General features: G+C 44.7%; 1 protein-coding gene across 2 annotated transcripts in view; it reads right to left on the reverse strand.

Annotated features, from left to right (window-relative positions):
- The window catches only part of AMOTL1 (angiomotin like 1), a gene marked incomplete at its 5' end in the record, with an annotated part of 103,159 nt that overhangs the window by 38,433 nt on the left and 40,828 nt on the right, over positions 1-23,898 (reverse strand). For both annotated transcript variants that reach the window (XM_079707397.1, XM_079707396.1), the window contains 3 exons: positions 438-527; positions 1,748-1,892; positions 9,701-9,992. In XM_079707397.1, coding sequence (XP_079563523.1) covers positions 438-527; positions 1,748-1,892; positions 9,701-9,992 — 527 coding nt within the window. The remainder of the gene's footprint in view (positions 1-437; positions 528-1,747; positions 1,893-9,700; positions 9,993-23,898) is intronic.

The raw sequence follows: 23,898 nt of genomic DNA on the forward strand, positions 1-23,898 counted from the left end.
TGCTGGGAACATTTAGGTGGCTTCATGATGCCAGGCGCAGCCAGTCCAGAACTGCTCAACCTAGGCACACACAGAATGTGACAAAAGAAAAAATTCCACCACAGGCTTCCTTCCCTTTCCATGGGGAAAAAGAACTGTGCCTTAGTCCAAGTGGCGAGTGCCAGGAAATACTCTATAATACCCATGGAGGGTATTAGGGAGAAACAGAAACTGTAGGTAAGAAGGTCGGAATAAACGTTACTGAAATAATACACATCAACCTCGGCTTTGTCTCTGGCAGACCTAGGAGGGTCTCATCTTCGGCCTAACAGCTTATACATTAAATTAACAAACAAAAAGCAAGCAGCACAAAACTTACTTAAAACTAACAGGGTTCTTTCCGCAGGCCCCCAGTTTTTAATACTACCCAGTTGGGATAGGTAAGCATGGAGACTCACTCTGGGAAGCGTAAAGCCCCTCGGCCGCTCTGTCTTCGTGTCCATCATACTCCCTGCTGGACAGCTGCCTGTTGGCAGTCTCCAGTCGGTCTGTGCACAGAGAGGAAATGATTACAAAGAAATGCACTTGCATTTAAGTCATCCTCCAACAGGCAAATGACCTGGGTGCTGAGAGCTGGGTAGGGAGAGATGCCCAGGGAGGAGCCCCAAATTGAACAACTCTTGGGGAGGGAACAAGACGCTCCAGAACATCAACAAGAAAAGTCCTCAGATGCCACGCTGTGCCTTTATGCAATCTAACGCCAAGGTGTGCACCAGTGACAGGCAGCGAAGAACAGGTTCCTGCAAGGCCAGCAGAGTCCTCGAAAAGGGGTTGAGTTCCCTTGGCCTCAAACCCAGCCCTCGTCTAACTTTGACCATCAGCCCTCTGTAGCTGGGAAGCAAAAAATTTAAAATAACAATTAAATAAATACCAGGAAACAAGTCAAGATGACCTAATGGATAAAGATTCTACTCAGAGTTTTAGGTTTGCTCATGCCACTTGGTCAATCTTCATCTATTCAATTAAATAATTCAACCTAACAAGTCTTTATTGAGCTTACATAATACCCAAGACTAAAGGGTTTGCAGTAACCAAAAAAAAAGGTAGGTTCCAGCTACAGACTGCCAGTACACTGAGTCTTTTGACCCGAGGGAACTGAAAAATGGCTTGGCTGACTGAAAGTGAAGTATAATTTCATGGGTCAGATCATTCTGCATGTTGTAGGTTGCCAAAATCCTGCAACAGGGGGCCCCTAGCTTTCAGGAAGTTGATATATATCTATTCTTTTCACAACTGTGGGCTTTTTTTTCTCCACGAGGGACATGTGTCCAACTCTGCCTTCTACACTATATACCAAGCAAGTTTAACTGTTGGCTTTCAAAGAATGCAATTAAATGCCTCAGCTTGATGTGGCAAGGGTTGTGCATGGAACATTGGTCTTTTCAGACATTCCCATTCACAACATGAGTCATGTTAAGTACTTTTAAAGCAAGAAGCAGCTGCACACATACTCCCTCCCTGTCAGGGACTCGTGTATAGAGGTTGTCACTTCTCAGGCTCAGTGCTGCAACCTACAACCTACAACGTGAAAAGAACACTTCTGCTCTCTGGTGCCCCTACAACGTGAAAAGAACACTTCTGCTCTCTGGTGCCCCTTTCCCAGGGGGTTGGGATTTACAAGGTTATGTAACATAACTTGGACCTGAAGTCAGGCTGTCAGCAACACGGGGCATTTAGGGTAGAGAAAACATGAGTGAACTTGACATGCCTCGGAGGTCTCTGTTGAAATCATGGAGCCTTCGAATCTCGCCTTCGAGTTTGTTTCTCATCGCCTTGTCCAGCGACTCTCGCTTGGTGGTAGACTTGACCAGGCTCTCATAGGCTTCCGAGATTCTCTGAAGTTCTTTTTCAAACTGAAAGAAAGAAGCAGCACGAAAGTGAGACTTCTGACATTCCCACCCATGCTTTAGCTATGCTGATTCTTGCATGCTCCAGCTGTGAAGGCTGTATCTTCAATGCAGCCTTTCTGGGTCTTAAGTTTGTCTACCAAATCCTGCAACTGACTTCACCACCCCCCCATCTGTCTCCCAGGGCCGCGTTAGGATCCTGTGAATTACAGACTCACATGTCTGGTGGGACCATCTGATGTCACCTGGTAATAGTCTCTTGGACAAATATCAGGAAGGGGTGAATTTAAACATAACTTAGTCTCCCTGGTGGCGCAGTGGTTAAGAATCCACCTGCCAATGCAGGGGACACGGGTTTGAGCTCTGGTCCGGGAAGATCCCAACTGGTGCAGAGCAACTAAGCCCACGAGCCACAACTACTGAGCCACGTGCCACAACTACTGAAGCCCGCGCACCTAGAGCCTGTGTTCCGCAACAAGAGAAGCCACCACAATGAGAAGCCCGCGTGCTGCAACGAAGAGTAGTCCCCGCTTGATGCAACTAGAGAAAGCCCGCGTGCAGCAACAAAGACCCAACACAGCCAAAAAATAAAATAAAATAAAATATAACGTTTAAGAAAAATAATAAACATAAAATAAACATAAACTGCTTATATTAAGTATGGCAATTTACAACTTTTATTATTTTTCCTAGTTAATGTGAGGAAAATATTAAAGTATAGGAAAACTAAAGGATCACAAGTAGAACCCTAATTTCCTGACTCCAAGTACAGTGCTCTCCTGAGACCCTCCTACCCATCCCCAAAGGAACATAAAATCCACACGAAGAGAGGTTTCATCACTTAGCCTTGTTATCCCTTTGTCTATGAAATTATCTATATAAAGGACTAATGGATTTGTATCTAACTGTAAACCATAGAAAACCTCTTTATATGTGGGAGTTGGAAGACATGGGATAAAAACCAATTTTTTTTTTTTTTTTTTTTTTTTTTTTTGTATTTCACGAAATCAAGAGCTGTAACTGGGGGCTTCCCTGGTGGCGCAGTGGTTGAGAATCTGCCTGCCAATGCAGGGGACATGGGTTTGAGCCCTGGTCTGGGAAGATCCCACATGCCGCGGAGCAACTGGGCCCGTGAGCCACAACTACTGAGCCTGTGCGTCTGGAACCTGTGTTCCGCAACAAGAGAGTCCGCGACAGTGAGGCCCGCGCACCGCAATGAAGAGTGACACCCCCCTTGCCACAACTAGAGAAGGCCCTCACACAGAAACGAAGACCCAACACAGCCATAAATAAATAAATAAATAAATAAATTTAAAAAAAAAAAAGAGCTGTAACTGGGAGAGCCTTTAATCTACGGCATATATAAATCTATAACAAGTAGCTATAACTGATATAACAGGAGTCTAACATAACAGCACGTTTTAAAGTAGAAATTAATAAATCCCATTTTATTGTTGTATAACATAAATGCAGGAGAAAGGGTAAAGAGTACCTGCAAACCTGGCTACCAAAAGTTGGAATCAGAGGCAAAGTGGCAGGGTTGAGAACACTAGCGCCTCTCCCTGGGCACCAAGAGACCTGCACCATGTTTTGGTCCCTCCATGGAGAGCTATATCACCATAAGGCAGACACCCCGACTGCCGGAACTCCAATTGCCCAGATCAAAAAGTCCCTGCTGAGACTCCTATAAGTAATACATACCCTAACAGATACCTACTGCACACTTACTATGTGTCTGGGTGCCAAGGAAACAGATATAAGACAATTCCTGGTCTTTAGGGTCTCACAGCCTAGAGCTGGCCTATATGCAGATACATATGCTTCTACAGTGCAATGTGACAAGGGGTGTGGTGATTTAATGCTATGGTAGCCTAGAGACAAAGTTATTAATTTGGCAGGGGTGAGAAGGGGTTTCTTTAAAAAATATTTCAGAGAAAATGCCATTTAAAATGAGTCCTGAGGGATGAACAGGAATTTGCCAAACAGAAAACAAAAGGCCAAAGGGCTTTGGCATTCTCGGCAGAAGACAGGGATTGAGCCAAGACAGAGCCACGAAGGAAAGTGCATGTCTCTGACACGACAGGTCACCTGGGGATGACAGCAAGGGGCAAGTGGCAGGAGCAAGTACCATAAGGAAGGACTTTATGGCCAAAGGTAACTGTTGTGGGGGGAGAGCTTGGGGAGGCGAGAGCAGCATAAATCACACCTGAGGTTTTATGGAGATCATATTAAAGGATGGTGTTGCAGGGTGGGTGTAGGGAGAGAAGGCAGGAGAAAGGAGTCCAGGTAAGGAGCGAACATGAACAGTTTAATGACAGGACAAGGGCATGAACCCAGATAACTAAAAGGACAAATTCCAAAGACACTGAAGGGTAGAATTAATAGGTCTCCGTGACTGGTCTGGACGGTAAGGGAGAAGGAAATCACAGACATTCATAGCTTAGAAGACAGAGTAACAAGACTTAACCAAAATAAATGATAAGAGAAACAGGTTTACCAAAACCAAAAGTCTGGTTTTGGAGATACCATGTCTGAAGTGCCTGCAGAACAGTTAGCAGGAAAGAGACAGGTCTGAAAGTCAGGTGGGCAGTTGTTTCACTGTGCGTAGATGACAGATGAAGTCACAAAGTGAGACCACTTAGGGAGATCAACAGAAGATCAGAGGGCCAAGGATGGGAGCGCTGACACTGCAGGAGAAGGCGAGGCAGGAGAACCCAGGAGAGAGACTGATGCCAGGGGTGCCCCTGCAGCCAGGAACCCAGAAACTTAAAGAAGGAGACCGAATGTGGTCAATGCCCCGGAGGTTACAGACGGAGCCAAGGCACATCTGAGAAGAGGTGGGTGAAGAGGCTGGAGGGCATCAGGCCTTCTGCTCAGTGGCCTCCAACCAGGGAGGGGCCCAACACCAAGGCTCCCTTCGGCACCAGGGGATGTTCCCAAAGGCCTCCTCATAGCAGAGTTGGTTGTTCCACAGTCCCCTCATTTCTACAAAGCCTTTCTATCTCTTGCAAAGATATCATGAATGATTGGTCATGTGGCAGCAGAAAGAGCAGCGTGTCCTGAATCCTGTTCACAGTCCTACCGCAAATTATGCTCCTTCCTTTTAATTTTGTTTTCAAAAGAGATGGCTCCAAAACATACCACCGTTTCTACGCTAATTCCATCTGTAAAAGGTGGCCTTTGTTTTTGGACAGTTGGACCATCCCCATCTAGACCGAAGGCATCACCTAGTCCCCAAGGAAGCTGAGGGCACCGAAAACCCTGAGGTGTCGACCGTGAGACAGTGCTCATGCTTCAAGCCCAGGGCATCTAGGATGCCTTCCTCAACTAGGCCACCCATAGGGACTTCCCTCCATCTGATTTCACGTACTTTTATCTGTTGTATTCACCTGACTGGAATTCTGATGCATTTCGTGTCTCTGATTTGACTGTCTGTTACTTGAGGGCAGAAACAGTCCCTACAGCCCTAGACCTGTGCCTTCTTATGACAAAAGTACTGACTGTTTACTCAATCTTTATACTTATAACTCCTCAAGACAGACTTGGACATTGATAAAACTACACCTGGCTGTGGATTCTTTCCTTTCATGAAGAGAACTTCCATCTGCACGCTATAAAGGGAAACTGCAGCATCCCCAAGACAGCATAGTTTACCATCTCAGATACTCAGGCAGATAGGAACTGGGACAGGGTTATGTGCTTGTAGCTACCAAGAGAGAAGGGCAAGGGTCATAGTTCTGGACAATGTATTTCCTGTAAGAAGCGATACCTGTCGTGGTGGAGACAGATGAGTCTCCTTCAGTGTGACCGCAGAGGACAGAACTACAACTAAACGCAGCAAGTTAATGAGATGAGACTGTGATTCAACATATGGAAGAATGTCCTGGGCTTCCCTGGTGGCGCAGTGGTTGAGAGTCCGCCTGCCGATGCAGGGGACACGGGTTCGTGCCCCGGTCCGGGAAGATCCCGCATGCCGCGGAGCGGCTGGGCCCGTGAGCCATGGCCGCTGAGCCTGCACGTCCGGAGCCTGTGTTTCGCAACAGGAGAAGCCACAACAGTGAGAGGCCCGCGTACCGCACACAAAAAAAAAAAAAAAAAAAAAAAAAAAAGAATGTCCTAACTACCTTTCCCAAAAGTCTACCCAGTAGGGAGCTTCTCTTTTCTAGCAACATTCAAGTAAAAAATGAACAACTTCTTTTCGGAGACATGAAGCAAGGGTTTCTAAGGGGTGGGAAACTGGACTAGAATCATTTTAATAATTTTTAGTCTAAAGCTCTATAGTTTCTGACTGCACACGCCTTCAGAAGGAGAACCACACCCTCTTCTTCACATCGGCAGCTCCAGAACATCTTAAGTTCCCCTTGATGTGTGTTAGAGGTGAAGGGAGGGGAAAGGCTGCCTTTGATCTACAGACATCTGGGCCAGTTCAGAGTCTGGGGATGATCGTGTGAAGAGGATACTGGGTTTGCCTCCACAGCTCCCATCCTCCCTTCCAGCCTAGACATCAGGAAGCTCTTAGGCCAGGCTTGCAAGATCCCCTGAAATTACAGGGAGAAGCACTCCCTGGCCCAGAAACAGAACTACGAGCAAGGGGAAAGCCTCACACAGCTTTCACTGGCATTGCTGCCATGAAGCAAATGCACAAAAAAGTGTCCGGAGAAAATTTCAGCCCTTCCCAGCTCTAGAAACTGGCTTGTTCCCTGACACCTTCACATGCTCAGCTCAGGGACCTACAGAATCGAAGACAGGCCTGCCATCCAAGACTCAGACTGCCCAATCACAGCCACCGCTGTTTCGCTGACAAAAGAAGAGGGTCTTCACTAAAGCAAGCCCGGGGGAACGGTAAACATGGCGCCCTTTCCCTTCAAACGTCCATCTCCACCCTGATGGCTTCTGAGGCCAACCAGCTCGTAGTCTGGTCCAGCTGGAAATTCCATCCATGAACTATGTTTCAGGGAAACTCGGAGGAAAAAGAAGCAAAATGAGTGCCCAAAAGGAAATAATGAAAAACCACTGCTCTTTCTGGGGGTCCCCAGCCACCATTCCAACACTAACAGGGATAATCACCGCCTTGTGCCTCTCTGGAAACGGGTCTTCAGTTCCAGGCAGTACTTTGGCAGCCTCTGAGTTTAGTCGTTGTGTCCTGCTGTGTTCCTGGCTCAGTGCACACAGGCTAAGCACTGCAATTAAAAATTGATCTATTTTTGGTTCTGCCCTGATGATGAATCTCTGCGAGTGCTCCCGAAGCTGTGAGGAAGGATTCTAGGTTGGATGTTCCTGCCAGCACAGGGCAGCCACATCCTACGGTGCAGCACTGTGGTTCCACCCAAACTGGGGGTCATCATCCCCAAGGAGTAAAGTCACCTCATTGGAGAGGCCTCTCCCTAGACCTGAGGCTTAAATAAGCAGCTGCCGAGACACAGCGGAGCAGTGAGGCCTGGACTAGGATGACCTCGGGAACACAAGCCTTCAACTGTCAAGTCACGATTTCATGCAGCTCTCTTTCTCTTGGCCCTAGCTGCTGAGAAGAGCTGTGGAACTTAGTGAAAAATACGGCAAGTATCCATCAAAACCTGAGTTTTCAAACTGACAATTCCAGTTCGACATATGACAGGTTAATGAAATATAATATTTATAGAACCATTCAGAACATTCAAGGGACTGAAGGAGTCTGGGAATCCAGAAGGCACACAGCTTTTGATTTTTCTCCTTAAGTCATCAAAATGCTTTTGGTCACAAAGTTTAAGAGTCATCCCCTGTGCAGGGAAAATGAGTTGCTGGGAAGCTGATTTTGGTTTTCAAAATAGAAATGGGCATCAACATCAAGAAATAGATGTATAGGGGACTTCCCTGGTGGTCCAGAGATTAAGATGCCATGCATCCAACGCTAGGGGCGCAGGTTCGAACCCTGGCTGGAGAACTAAGATCCCACATGACGCGCGGCCAAAAAAAAAAAAAAAAGATGTATGTTACAGGCCAATAAAAAAGTGTATCTTAATAAAAAGTCAACAAAGAATAACAAGACCTCACAATTTATGCATCCTCCCTGCAACTGTTCAAAAATATCGATGGAAAAGACAGAGAACCACACTCTGCCCTCAGGTGAGTCTGCACGGCTCCTGAAAGCGTCTGCCATAGGGCTTCATCAGGGAGAAGAAAAAAATTCCTGATTTCCCAGAAAATGCTGAGTTGGCCCTTCCCAATTTTCAGACTGTACCAGGAAAGAAGCTGCCCCAGGAAGCATCAGAGGCAAGCCTGGGCCTAAGCAGTGACTTCCAGCCAAGGCCAGGAGCCAGCACGTGTTTCCCAACTTCTAAGGGTATGACCGAGGCTGGGAGTGAGGCCGCCATCCTTAGGCAGCCCGCTGGTTCCCGGCTCTCATTTGTTCCCCACCAATAAAGGCAGCCAGAGCTCTCCGGGCCAAGCCTGGTCTTGACTCCAGGGAGCTCCAGACCCTCTCGGTGGAAGCTCTGCACAAATGAGCTGGGGCAGGTCCTGTCTGTGAATGTTTGCATCATTCCACCCACTGCTCCCAGCCGACTGCTGCCAGCCCTCAGGGAATCACAGGGGCTGACTGTTCTGACGCCCGGACCAGCAGGGAGGCCAGGCTTAACTGAGAGATCAACACTGCACAGTGAACACCATGGGCCAGCCAGGAGCATGTCTTGTTACACAGAACCAAGTGGCAATGCTTCTGTAGCCAGGTGAGTTTACATTCTCACCCTTTCTCTTTACAAAAGCCCCTGACTGCCCAGGACAGAGCACGCACCCAGACTCTTATGAGATGCCTTCTACCACACATGCCTCCTTGCTTCCAGAAAGGAAACTCGAGTGCCCTGGGGCTCTGCTGCCCGAAAAGATCCTATGACTGGGTGGGATAGGGAGGGTGGGAGGGAGACGCAAGAGGGAGGGGATATATGTATACGTATAGCTGATTCACTTTGTTATATAGCAGAAACTAACACAACATTGTAAAGCAATTATACCCCAATGAAGATGTTAAAAATAAATAAATAAATAAAAATTTAAAAAACAAAAAACAAAAAAATATTGCTTAAAAAAAAAAAAGATCCTATGACTTTTGCCCTTCACCTCTTCCTTTCTACCTGCAGCATTTCAGGTGCTGGCATGTGGGTCATCATGAAATCACTGCCCGTGATTTCACTCTCGCTGGATGTCTTCCTGCTGACTTTGGCTTTCAGCGTAAAGTCCTAAGAATGAAGGCTGCCGTACATCCTAATATTCCCACGACAATGACACAGGCTGGAATTACACAGCGTCTCCCCACCTGTTAAGTCATAAGCATAAGGAGAGCACGCAGTAACCTGTACTCTGCCCTCAGTGCTGAGACATCGCTGCGTTTTGCAGAAACCAGCTAATGAAACCAACATGGCAATCACAAGGTTCCTGTCTGAGATGCCAGATTGAAAGGAAAAACCTGTCTCTCTCAACTCACTGCTCTGTGTTACTCTCGGTGTCCCCTTTTCCACACTGTCCATCTGGGGAAATGCTACTCAGCCTCTGAGTCTCAGGTCCAGGGGCACCTCTGCTGCCCCTCCTGCAGCCTCTTGACATCCTACTGCAGGTTTAACTTAGGCAACTCTACCCCTTTTGGACTATAAGCTCCTCCAAGGCAGGCACCGTGGCATATTTATTTTTGTCTCCCTAAAGCCTTGCTCAGTGCCTGGCATTAAAAGGGGTCTAGTTAAACTTTGGCCAGTGAGTGAGGGAATCAACCCCCCATGGGCAGGTAAGGAATTGTGTTCCCCTTCCAAAGAACTTTCTCCCTCCCCTCCCCTAGGGAAGTCCCGTACCTTGTGGAGCTTGTCGGTGTTGTCGTAGTAACCCTGAAGTTCCTGGTGCAGCACCCGGTTCTCCTCTGTTAGGATCTCCACCATCTGCTGGGCTCGCTCCACGATCGCAAACGCATCCGGACCAAGCTGCTGGCTGGGGGAGGCGGCTGGCGTGGGCTGCGAGGCTGCCAGGGTCATCGGAGGTGGAGGTGGCAGGGACACCGAGTGCAACGGCCCGCTGACGGAGGAGTTCTGGGAGGACATCGGGCTGTGCTGCTGCACCGTTGACGGGAAAGGAAGCTGGCAGGGGCGGCTGCAAGGGAACAGAAAACCAGCAGTCAGACCCCAGGGCCATGGTGGGGAGAGGAGGGAAGCCCAACCACACAGGCATTATGGATGCTTTCTACTGCCAGGAGTCGTCACTGACGCACGGTCCAAGCTAGGTTGACTGAAGCAGCTTCAACCCTCCATCCCACAGATATTTAATGTGCTCTCCCCATAGGAATCAGCACTGCTCTGGTCACTGAGGAAAGAGGGGATCAGACAGACAAGGTCTCTGCTCTCATGAAGCTTATGTTCTCGGGGAGAGAGACAGGCACACCATCACACGATAAACACACAAAGCCAGGTATTGAAAAGTGATGAGCCCTCTCCAAAGAATCAGGGTGACAGGGACAGGGAATGACTGAGTGGCTAGGTCATACAGAAAGGTCAGGGGTGGACGCTTGAGTTGAAGTCTGTTGACAGACAGGAGGAAAAAGCGGTTGGGGGCATGGGGTAGAGAATTGGGAAAAGTGTTCCAGGTAGAGGAATCGCCTGCGAGTGGGGCTTAAGGCAGGACTTAGAGGAGAAGATCAACTGGAAGAAAGCAAGTTGATACAGAGCACAGCCAGCAAAAGCAGCACAAGATAAGGCCAGCGGGATGGGCGAGTGTCTTTGTGAGCCAAGGCCAGCCCTTCCCTTAGAGTGTGAATGGGGGGCCGGTGGGGGAGCTGCTTCCACTCTCAGTGGCGTGTAGATGGGATGTACGTTGGCAAGGATGGACTAAAGGTGCCCAGTGAGGAAGCCTGGGTGTGGTCAAGGTGAGACCTAACGAAGGCTCAGAGGGTAGCAGCGGAAAAGAAATAGTACATGGATCTGGGGTATGTTTTATTTATATTACGTATGGGGAGAGAGAAAGTGAGAAAAAATTTTAAATTACTCCTAGATTCTGGGGTCCACACAAATGGACAGGGGTACCATTTAATGAAATGGGAAAGTCTTAGGGAAGGAACAAACTTTGTGTGTTCTGATTTGCTGAGATAAGGAGGTCTGAGGATCAAAAGTCTGATTTTAACCAGGTTAAAAAGAACACACAGGGCTTCCCTGGTGGCACAGTGGTTGAGAGTCCGCCAGCCGATGCAGGGGACACGGGTTCGTGCCCAGGTCCTGGAAGATCTCATGTGCCACGGAGCGGCTGGGCCCGTGAGCCATGGCCGCTGAGCCTGCGCGTCCGGAGCCTGTGCTCCGCAACGGGAGAGGCCACAACAGTGAGAGGCCCGCATACCGCAAAAAAAAAAAAAGGAACACACAGAGGTGTCCCTTGATGGTTCAAATTCTGGATACTAGCTCCTTTACTTGAATTTCCACCTTCTGTTGCCCCTCCCTACCGATCCCCTCCTCACGATTCTGTTAACCTGTTTCATAAGAATCACTGTATTTTCTTTCAGCCTAAGCCAAGGGCTCCTAACAACAACTTCTATAGGTATAAACAGCAAAGACAGTCTTGGCCTCTGGTTTTCCAACCACGGCCGTTGCTCTTCTGCAGACTTGGGAAAAATGGTTTTCTTGCTGTCCCCTTCAACCTTTAGGTCTCAGTCTGGGGACTGGGGTGCTAAGAATTATCAGCAAGCCCCAAATCATCCACTTTCTATATCAAGGGGTTGAGATCCTTCTACTCCATAACAGTTTCCTGTGCCACTTCCCATTACTTGTGGCCATCCGTGGCCAAAACTCCCAGAGCTACTACACTTTTTCTCGGGAGCTCATCTGGCCTTTTATTTCCTTTGAGTATATTTGCTGGAATGTTTTTGGACCCTGTCAGCCTCCATATCTCTCATTTTGTAAGTATCTCTTAGGGCATTTTAAGCATCCTCTGAATGCTGACTCCTGGCAGCTAAAAGTCAAACTCTAGCAGAAAAGTGGACAACGGTCACCTTAGCCCTCCCTACATGGAGATACAGTTACTCCTAAAGATGACCTCAAAAGGAACCCAGCAGATCCCACCAGAGTGACTAACCACAAGCTCTGCTCTGGTAACCAATGTCAGAGCACTCCACCGGGGCTTAGGAGATAGTTGCCAACTAGATTTCCTTATGCCTTCGATCTAGGCACCCCATCCATTTCATGTTAAAGTAGCTGGGATCTAAGTTCCCCAAGTCAAGGTAGAGAACCATGGAGCTCAGTGTGGTTCTTTATTCCTTAAGTGTCTCAGATTTCAGAAAGGAGTGCTGTCGATGGGGAAGTGTAAACCCGCCCCTCCTCCCTCCCTCTCCGCACCTATTATCGAATACTTAACTATCTGGCCGTTATGAAATAAAACATTTCTGCATTCTGATGAATGTGTGCCCCTTCCACACTGCAGTGTATGTGAATATGTGTCGCCCCGTGTGTATGAGGAGGTCTGTGTGTACAAAGTCCAACTCCATAGCGAGAGTGAGATGCCCTTGGCTGCTCTTCACAACGTCCAACTTTCACCCCAGATCACAGGAACTCCTATCAGTCGTGGACCCAGAAAACCATAGATCCTTAGTGAGTACGTGCATTCCCACAGGCTGGCTAAATACTATGGTGCAATTTTCATGGATAGAGGTTACCTTGGCAAGAGACAAAATGCCACAAATTACACCGCCTCAATTCAAAGGCAGACACCCATCCCTACCTCCTCGGTTCTCCCTTCTCACTTCATCCAATGCAAACGACAAGCATGGCGCGTCTCCTTGGAGCTGAAGTGGGCACAGATGAGGCATCCGGGCTTGCCTTTGACCCAGGCAGCTTCGGGCTGGGGCTTCTACCTTTTAACATTTATTGGGCTCTGGGACTTGGAACTCACAGTCAGTGATGGGCTTATCTTCTTGGTCATCCTTTTCCTTTATATAACAAAAAGGGAGGTTTTTCATAATGCCAGCCTAAGCCATCCACAACAGTGACGAGTTACCTGAGTGGCAATGCAGGAAAAGGGTGTCTGCCAAGCTTGGAGACGGAAAGAATGGGTTTTTCAAAATGGGAAGTCTTCTATTAAATAGAGAACACCAGCCTCACAAACTAACTCGGTTACACATTCAAGAAGCACCGTATTACAATGGATGACGTGCAGCCAGGAGAGCAAACCTCTGTTCCGTGGCTTCGCTACTCAGCCAGCTGGGGCTGTGAGGCTCAAAGGTCTGTACAAGGCAAATCTGGCTGAGAGTAAATGAAGAGGAAAGAATGGTGGGGGAGGGCAGGAAAATGTCACGATCATACCAGTGCTATGAAACAAGCTATCCCCAGCTTCCAAAGATAACGCTACTGATCAGCCACCATCAGGATAAACCCTTCCTCATAATGGGGACACAGAGAAAAGGGAAAAAGAGGAGAAGGGAACCAACATTTACTGAGAAACTACTTGTGAATAGAATTCTATGCCACAATCTTCTGTTTGTGAGCCTACTCCCGTTAGAAAGTGAAGGCAGAGAGCTAGGTTACTTGACATCATGTGTCTCCTGGGACCATCCACCACTTGGCTTATTGTTAAAGGACTTATGGAGTTAATATGTATAAAGCCAGGCACAAATCAAGCTGTGGACAAATGTTAGCTATTATCGCCATTATTGTAATTATTATCATCTATATTCCAGAGCCTAGCCCTGAGTGTGGCTTTCATGAGCAGTCCAATAATTTTTTTCTGTTATGGCTAACATTTACTGGGCACTTTTTATGAACCAGTCACTGTGGTATGCACCACTACATGCATCATCTCATTTTGGCCTTTATGATTGCCTTATAAAACAGGCATCATTGTCAAGTCTCTGTATTTAGATGAGAACACAAGGCACAGGATGGTAAGTAACTTGCAAAATGGAACAGAGATAATAGAAACAGAAAGGAGATCAAAGCCCAGGCTTTTCAATTTCAGAGTCCTTGTAGTTCACTCTTTCTCTGAACAGACCAGGTGAAAGCAGGGAGGGAAGGCAGCCACCCTTTGTCCTCTGCTCCCGCGTTCCTGTGGCTCAGTCTGAGCCACCACCACATCCATGGCTCACATCCTAACAACAGCATCACAGCTTTTTATAGGCTTGAGCCACCTCGGGGGAAGGATGAAGGCTAGAAACCTGCCCCTGAGTTGTTCTCTTGGACTGTTACTTACCTTCAACATTATTATCTTTCATAGGTTAATGTCCCTTCTACAGAGAGCATTCAACTCACATTTATCGAGGGTCTATGCCATCTGCCAGGCAGCACATTTCATCACCTTGCTTAATCCTCACACCAACCAAGGCAGGACCACCAACAGGTCCTGCTCCTTTCTCAAGGAACCAAATGAGCCTTGGGACACCACAGAAAGTGACCTCTTCCCACATGCCACTGAACTGACCAGTTATTTATATACGTCTGAGCAGGGCTGAAAAAGCCTCTTTGCCCCAAGCCCACAGTGATGTATTAGAAACAAGAATCAAGGAGGATTTAAAGAGTCACATCTAAGAGACAAAATAGGGGGTCATACTGGGAAGTCGTGCATGCTGGTCTTCCATCGTCAGTGACTTGGACCATGCCAAGCATAGCCTGACCCCAGAATCTGCACCCGCTTCTTACTTCCAAACTTACAACCTTGCCTGAATCACACACCTGACAACCTACCTTCTCTTGAATTTTTAAATACAATATTATTTAATTTTTTATGCATGTGTGTATTTTCTCTCTAATTATTAGCATGCATGTTTTTTTGAGGGTAGAAAATCATGACTTATACTAAGTTGGTACCCAGTACATTTTTGTCAATTGATTTGGCCCCTGAACCCAAAAGCAAGTTAGGAGACCACATATGCTTGATGCACTTTCAAAGACTGACTCAACCTTCAACATTGTTTTATTAAGGAAGAGACCTCTGGTATTTAGATTTGTTCTCAATCATATAGGTAGAATCTCCAATCATGACATTGCCAATATAATAACATAGCTCCAAGTCACTGCCGTTCTCATGTATTGAGTGGTCACAAAATGCAGCTCAAAACTGGAGTGACAATGTTATTTGGACCGGGGAAACAAGGTCATTGGAGACAGCTAATCAACAGTCCATTTGCTTCTCTCTGCATACAATAAGCCTTCATAAATAAGCTTGTTTAAATGTATGTGTTTACATTATACCTGTACTAAATGTGCCATGAATAGCACTTTACATCCACTGTCATTTCATTCTCACAAGCTTGGGCATTCCCTGCTCTCACACCATATATTATTATTCTGTTTTTAAAGTATGCAAACTAAGGCTCAGAGGATCACAAACCAGAGATCTCAGTCTTTATAAAGCAAAACAATGGGCTACAAACTGGGGGTTGGAACCCGCATACTCCCACCACACCAGGGCTTTTGCCCATGTTGGTACAGGAGAGCACTGTTCCTTAATATGGGGTCTCTTTTCCCTGCTTCTGCTTCCTTCTAGCCAAGTAACCATGGGCAAGTTTTTAACTTCTTCATCACCTTTAAATGGTGATAATAACAGTATCTACCTCAAGAGTTGTTGTGAGAATTAAATGAGATAATGCATATAAAGCACTGCACATAGTGTCTATCATTAGGAAACTATTGATACTTAATAACTGCTAGCCTCTGCTATTATCACACACTGCTAACGGGTGTTAGGAGAAAGGCAAGGGACAAATTCACCCTTGGGTGTCACTTCCTCTTCAAACACCATGTGTTGAGAATCCCAGTCCCTAACACTAAAGCTTCAACAAGGAATAAAAGCAAATGCTAGCACCATAGAATCTTCCATTTCTGAACTGTTTGCTTGCAATGCAATGCAGAACAAGAGTATAAAGGTGATGCCTGTACACATCAGGACACTCTCTCTTGAACACAGATTCTCACTTTCTTCTAGACCTGTGCTGTCCAAAATAGTAGCCACAAACCACATGTGGTTACCGAACACCTGAAATGTGACTCATCTGAACTGAGATGTGCAGGAAGTATAAAAGGCACATCAAAATCTGAAGACAGTACAAAAAATGTAAAACATCTCATTAATAGTTTTTTTATGTTGATTACCTGTTGAAATCATAATATTTTGCATATAATGGGTTAACTAAAACATGTATCTAAAAATATGTTTTTAAATGGATTAACTAACTGTATGGAGGTTCCTTAAAAAACTACAACTGGAGTTACCATATGATCCAGCAATTCTACTCCTGGGCATATATTTGGAAAAGACACATGCACCCCAATGTTCATAGCAGCATTATTTACAATAGCCAAAATATGGAAGCAACCTAAGTGTCCATTGACAGATGAATGGATAAAGAAGATGTGGTATATAAGCACAATGGAATATTACTCAGCCATAAAAAAGAAAGAAATAATGCCATTTGCAGCAATATGGATGGACCTAGAGATTATCATACTAAGTGAAGTAAGTCAGACAAAGACAAATATCATATGACATCACTTATATCTGGAATCTTAAAAAATGATACAAATGAACTTATTGACAAAACAAAAATAGACTCACAGACATAGAAAACAAACTTACAGTTACCAAAGGGGAAGGCAGGGAGGGACAAATTAGGAGTTTGGTATTGGCAGATACAAACTACTATATATAAAATAGGTAAACAACAAGGTCCTACTGTATAGCACAGGGAACTATATTCAATATCCTGTGATAAACCATAATAGAAAAAAATATTTTTAAAGTATGTATATATGTATGTATAACTGAATCACTTTGCTGTACAGCAGAAACTAACACAACATTGTAAATCAGCTATACTTCAATTTTTTAAAATGGGTTAACTAAAACATGTTTTTAAATTAATTTCACCTGTTTCTTTTAACTTTTAAAAAATGTGGCTGCAAGAAAAATTTTAATTAGATATGTGACCCAGATTATATTTCTTTATTTTTTAAGGATGTCGATGTCTTTATTTCTTTTAATTTAGCCATTTTATTTTTTAAAAATTTTTATTCGTGTGTACTTGATTTACAGTGTTGTGTTCGTTTCTGCTGTACAGCAAAGTGAATCAGTTATACACTGATTCTTTTAGATTCTTTTCCCGTATAGGTCATTACAGAGTATTGAGAAGAGTTCCCTGTGCTACACAGTAGGTCCTTATTGGTTATCTATCTTATAGATAGTAGTGTGTATGTGTCAATCCCAATCTCCCAATTTATCCCACCTCTCCTTCCCCTCCTCACATTATAGTTCTACTGTTCAGCACTGCTCTAGTCCACATTGCATGTACACCAAAAGGCCTCATTTTGGAGACATTCCAGAAATCAGTGAGCAACAAAACAATTCATGCAAACAGACAGGCAGTCTCCACTCTACTGTCCCCAGATCCCCAAGCATCAATGGTGATCAGCAAGCTATATTCAATGTATTAAACTATATATTTATCTACAATTAGGCCATCATGCTAACATTTAATAAATATGGCTTGTGTGACTGACAAAAATTGTCCAAAACACAGCAGGAAAAGAAACATCAATGGATAAACAGATGAAGGATATGATCAAGTAATTCAGAAGAGAAAATGCAAACAGCTAAATACATTTCCCAGAGCAAACTTATTAGTAGAGAAGTAAAATCAAAACAACTGTTTTCCATTTATCAACATTAACAATTCAGTTCAATGAATGTTTACTGAGCCTCTAAGCAAAGATTCTTTAAAATTCTCAAGATATGATACATATTAGGATTTCACCTGAGTAAAAAATAATATATAGAAAAATGACTAGAAGGAACTATGACAAAAGGTCAGAATGACTATTTCTAGGTGATGAAATTAGGGATTTTTTTTCACTCTTCATATTTTTCTGTTCTTTATACAATTTCTACAATGAACATGGATGGCTATTCAAAAAAAATTTCACTAAGTAATATATGTTATAGAAAAATTAGAAAATAGAGAAAAATTTAAAAATAAAGATAAGCAAAAAAATGAGAAAAATTAGAAAATAAAGGTAAGCCAAAAAAATCAGCACTGTTATTCTAATAATCAGAGAAAGTAAACAAAATAAAATAAAAGAATTTTAAAATGAGATGAAAATAACAAAGGGCTTCTTGGCTGTGAAGAGGTTCAAATTTTAAGACTTCTCACTCAATAAAAATACCTCTTATTTACCTAGAGATTTCCAACTTAGAGTATTTTCTTATAATTTTCTAACCCTCAAAGCAACAGTGAACGGAGTATTTAACTATGGTTACGGCTGGATAATGGGACTGCAGGTAATTTCTATTTTCCTTCTTTTTTATTTTAGGGAGTGGAGGAAGTGGGAGTTATCTATATTTCTAGATTTTCTACAATGAACATGCTTCATTTATGTAAGGAAGAAAATCAGTTAGTTTTAGGAAAAATCAGCTGTAACAAGTTGCAGATAAGGAAACTGAGTCTCTGAGAACTTATTCAATTTGCTACAAAGTGGGAGAGCCAGGACTCAAAACCCCTCAAATCTTCTATTCCCAAACCCACAGCCTTCCCACCTGGGTCCCTTTGGTGGTGCAGACACGAGACTCATAAATGTTCAAATTGAGACTACGGTCTTGGGTAAGCTAATATCAAAATTATTGCTATGCAGGATGCGTATGGATAATCCTCTTGTTTGGAGAAGCCACTCATTTAATGCATTGCTGCTGGAACTGTGTTAGATTTCCTGAGAAAGTAACCTGAACTTGACCCTAGCCTTTTGAAATTCCCACACTGCAGAGTTGCTTCTCACAATAAACAGGGCATTTTATTTGGCTCATCCAGCCATAATTCAGCTTAAAAATTGTACAAACTCCTGAGTTTTAATGCTGGTATTCAAAACACATGTTTAGCTGGTGGAATTTTTTTTTTTTTTTTTTTTTTTTTTTTTTTTTTTTTTTTTTTTTGCTATACGCGGGCCTCTCACCGTTGTGGAGTCTCCTGTTGCGGAGCACAGGCTCCGGACGCGCAGGCTCGGCGGCCATGGCTCACGGGCCCAGCCGCTCCGCGGCATGTGGGATCCTCCCGGACCAAGGCACGAACCCGTGTCCCCTGCATCGGCAGGAGGACTCTCAACCACTGAGCCACCAGGGAAGCCCCAGAACTGTTCTGAAGATGGAGGAGGATGACCCACACCGTGCCTGGCACACAGCAAGCACTCAGAGGCCTATGCTACTACTGCCTCTGTTCCATTGTTACCTGAGAAGGGCGGAGATGGAGCTCCAGAAACTGGAAAATCAGAGCGAGTATTAGAGAAAACAGGTTTTAGTTTATTCTGAAGCCATGAAAATATACAGATCATATGAACACAAAAATACCAAGGGCCAATTTTCAAAATCAAATCAATCTAACTAGTCAAATACACGCGCCCCCCCCCAAATTAACCAAGCTAATAATTGCAAATGAAAATTAAAAATTAACAAAATTTGCCTATTACATTAGCAAAGTCTTTGTAATTATAATGACTAATGTTGGTCATAGGGCAGTGAAACAGGCACTATAATATTTTCATAAAGTTATCTGGTATCAGAAGTCATTAAATATTTAACTAAAATTTATCCAATAATTTCATTTCTAAATAATGATGCCTAAATAAGTAAACTAAAATATGGAAAATTCGATGTGCGTGATGATGGTCTCTATACTATTTATAGAGAAAAAGATGTAAATGATATAATTTATGAAATATGCAGCAATAGAAAGGATGGTTATGAAAACAAACATTGTAGAAAAAAACTTGTAATACAATACTATCTAAAAAGAGCTAAGATACTAACTGGAATATCATCTATGATTACAACATGTGAAAAAATTAATTTGTACAGGAAAAATGTTAACAGTGGTTGTATTAAGAAAGTAGGATACTTTAAATAATTTTTTAGCATCTTTAGTTTCCACTTTTGGACATATGGACAGATTTCTTTGGAAAACAAACATACATTTGACGAATGTGCTCCAAACTGCTTTGATGAAAATCAGATCATCCACTGGTATTCATTCGTGCATTCACGTCCATTAACGGTACAGACTGCGTAAGCCAAGTCACAACTCTTAGAAGTGCCGTTTCCACAAAATGTGTCAGAGTTAATATCCAAATTCTTCCTTTTCTTTCTTTTTTTTTAAAGCCTAATTCTCCATAGAACAACCTGTCCAATTCTCACCTTGTCCTTATTTATATCCATTTCCACTTTCAGGTTGAAGGAAACGGAAGAAGGGGCAGGAACAAAACCAGAGTCTCTATCCATGGCCGCTCATGGTCCCTGGAGGTCCCCACCAGCCACCTCAGTAGGGCCAAGTCGCCGTAGTCCCTCCCTCTCCCCAGCCTCACTAGCACACTCACGAAAAAGGCCAAGGTGTGCAAGTCAAGTACACATTGACTGGTGGTCTTTCCATGGGGTTTCCCACAAAAGGAGTCCATAACCCACCACTTCTCCCATCGTTAGCAGATCAGAGCAGGTGAGAGAATTTGTAAGCTATGGTGACTCAGTAATGAAGGCAAAAGAACTCCAAGTTCTTCCTCATCTTATCTTAAGCTCTATGCTCTTTGGACCTTTCCACCTCTAGGCAAAAAGAACTGAAGTCTCGATAGCTTGATGGGTTGGATCAGAACACTGAACATTCACAACATACTGAGGCCGTTTTTGCAGCACGCGGCCTGGATGTGGACCCAGTCATCTCAGTCAGACTCAGAAGAGTCTGAGATTACTGAGATTACTGAGTCTCTCTGACTCAGAAGAGTCTATGACGTATTGACCCAACAGCCTGCAGCTTCCCAAACCATCACTATTAATGACAAACTGATAACCCGTTAAGCATAAGGGAATGTGTCAGTGAAATTAAAAGGAGCCCTGGGGCTTCCCTGGTGGCGCAGTGGTTAAGAGTCCGCCTGCCGATGCAGGGGACATGGGTTCGTGCCCTGGTCCGGGAGGATCCCACGTGCCGCGGAGCGGCTGGGCCCGTGAGCCATGGCCGCTGAGCCTGTGCGTCCAGAGCCTGTGCTCCGCAACAGGAGAGACCACAGCAGTGAGAGGCCACACACACACACAAAAAAAGGAGCCCTCCTCTTCTCGTGGGTCAAAGATAACTTGAACATCACACACTGCTGAACTTCAGATCCAACCCTTGGAGCTCAGGCCACACTGAAGGTGTCTGAAACAGGGCTGGTGTGGACGCAACTTTGTTTACCCTGTCGGCCAAAGGCTGCACTGCTGGAGTCATGCTGGCTAGGTGTGGCCAGGCTCACAAAGGCGCCTTGTAGCTCTGTGGCCCAGCCTCAATGGCCTGTCTATTACGTCTTCTGGGACATTTTGATGTGTCATGTGGACCCAGCTGTCAAGCCTGGCAATCAGGTCAAATCCTTCATACATTTCTTCTTTTTGACGTCATAATTTTGAGACAAATGACACCACCCACCAATAACTGGGTAGCCCTCCAGGAAGAGCTTCCCTCCTCCCCTTACTGTGTCTCCCACTCACAGCACATCTACTGCCAAATGACAAAAAGCAAAATGATCCACTTTATGCATTGCCATTTAACAAAGAATAAAGCCAAGCAGAAGGAAGGAGACTTCGTCTGGGGATATTTTCACTTTCTATCAGGCTCTAGAGGCTGACTTAAACAAATGTGAACTATCACAAACCAAACTCTGATATGATTCTGGGATAAACATCATGGATTACTTAACTTTGACAAATCAGTGTTCTAAAAACCAGAGATTTGAAGATTTATTTTTCTTCTTCAAACCTGATAGTTTTTAAGTTTAAATTTCTCCCTGGCTTAAGGAGCCATAAAAGGGTAAGAATAAGAGCCCTCCCAGGCCCCATCTTGATTCCCCAGTGGGATCAGACTGTGCCCACTGAGTTCTGCTGCCTGTCAGGGGCCTAAAGGTTGGTATAGTGCTACACAGCTGCCATCCCCCACCGAACGCAGGGAAATGCGTCAGCAGCTGGGAAGTAAGTGGCAGGCCGATCAGCCAGATCACTCTCTCTGCCAAGGCCCGGTCACTCCCTTTTTGCAAGATGTACAGCCAAAGTATGCCCTGCACACTGCCATTGGGGTGGCACAGGGAAATCTCAGCTCATTTGATTTAGAAACAGATGAATAAAGCCTTTGGTGAGAATGAAGACATATCCATGATAGGCAGTGGCCACTTGTCTTCTCTTCCCACTGCTCCATGCTCTCCCTGAGCAGAGCAAGCTCAGAAACATCTAAATGCTGGCGATTCCCAAATGTGTATCTCCAGACCCAGTTTCTCTCCTGAGAGTTTGTTTTCCAATTGCCTTATTTCCAGCTGCCCTATTATTCCTCAATGTCCACAGCTAATCAATCATTAAATGATATCAATTCTATTTCTCTTAGCATATAAGGCTCCCCTATACCTATGGCCTCAAACCTAGGTCACCCTCACCAAGTCTTATCTGGATAATTGACCTGGTCCCTGAGGCCCTCCTGGCCTCCAGTATCCCCTTCCTCTAATTCATCCTTCTCTGCCATGGAAGTCAGCCTAGTAAACATCAACATAGTATCTATTGAAAAACACTGGTTCTCCTAATTGTTTATGGATAAATTCTGAACTCTTTAGTATGACACTCAACGACCTTCACCAACTGGTCTCAACTTCCCTGTCCAAACACACCTTCTGCTACTTCTTACCCCACCAGTGCTCTGCATTATTGCAGCTCATGCCAGACAAAACCTCCAAAGCTTTTTGTCTGAAGAAATGGTATCTCCCCTGCATAGTACCTACTGCTACTTCATCTCTACCCCACAACTCTTATTTATTCTTCAAGACCCAACTCAAATGTCACCTCCTCTGTGAAGCTCTCCCTAAGCCCTACAGCTGTGAGTCACACTACCCTCTCTGGTGCCCTAATGCTCTCTGCATATTTCTATCCTAAAACAGCACACTGCACCAAGAGGATCTGTTAAGATGCTGGTTTCCCCCAAGACGATGCTGGAAGGACCTTGAGGGTAGGAACCATATCGTTATCTCTGGACCAAGTACAGGGTTGCACAGAATACACACTCGGTAAGTGTTGTTGAATCCATCAACAGATGTAGGAGGAATTAAGGCAATGGAGGAATAAGGCTTTGACAGTCAGAATACTTGAGCCTTGCTCCAGCTGCCTCAGAGTCGAGTACTGTGGGAATTTAGTTTCTCATCTGTTGAATACGGGGGTGGGGCTATATGATTTCTATGGCCCTTTAACTCCTCTGTTCTAGAATTCAGACTACATTTTCCTTTAAAATCTACAATGAAGAAAGACTCTATAAAACCCCATGGTAATAATATGTTCCAGGAGTTTGGACACGCTCCACAAAGCCAGCCAGGAAAATTGCTGCTCTGCCAGGACACTGGGCTGAGCTCCCAAGGATGGCCAGCAATGGAGGTTCCTCCCTTAAACTCATAAATCCCCCGCTGCCTTCTGTTACATTTGGAGAAAATACCCAATTGCCCTCTTTTCTGTTTCACTCTGCATATTTTGGCCAAAATGCTGCTTATTAAATATTATGCACAAGAAAAAAAAACGACGACAAAAACCTAACACGCCTTGAAAATAGTGAGTGCTAAAAACATGAATTAAACCACTAGGCTTACTATGGAAAACAGTATGGAGGTTTCTCAAAAAACTAAAAATAGAACTACCATATGAACCAGCAATTCCACTCCTGGGTATATATCCAAAAAAAACAAAAACACTAATTTGAAAAGGTACATGCACCCCAATGTTCACAGCAGCATTATTTACAATTGCCAAGATATGGAAGCAACACAAGTATCCATCAGCTGATCAATGGATAAAGATGTGGCATATATATACAGTGGAATATTACTCAGCCATAAAAAAAGAATGAAATAGGAGCTGCCCTGATGGCACAGTGGTTGGGAATCCACCTGACAATGCAGGGGACACGGGTTCAAGCCCTGGTCCGGGAAGGTCCCACATGCCGCGGAGCAGCTAAGCCCGTGTGCCACAACTACTGAGTCTGTGCTCTAGAGCCCGTGAGCCACAACTA

This window comes from Hyperoodon ampullatus, assembly GCF_949752795.1.
Source record: "Hyperoodon ampullatus genome assembly, chromosome: 7".
In the NCBI taxonomy this organism is placed as follows: Eukaryota; Metazoa; Chordata; class Mammalia; order Artiodactyla; family Ziphiidae; genus Hyperoodon; species Hyperoodon ampullatus.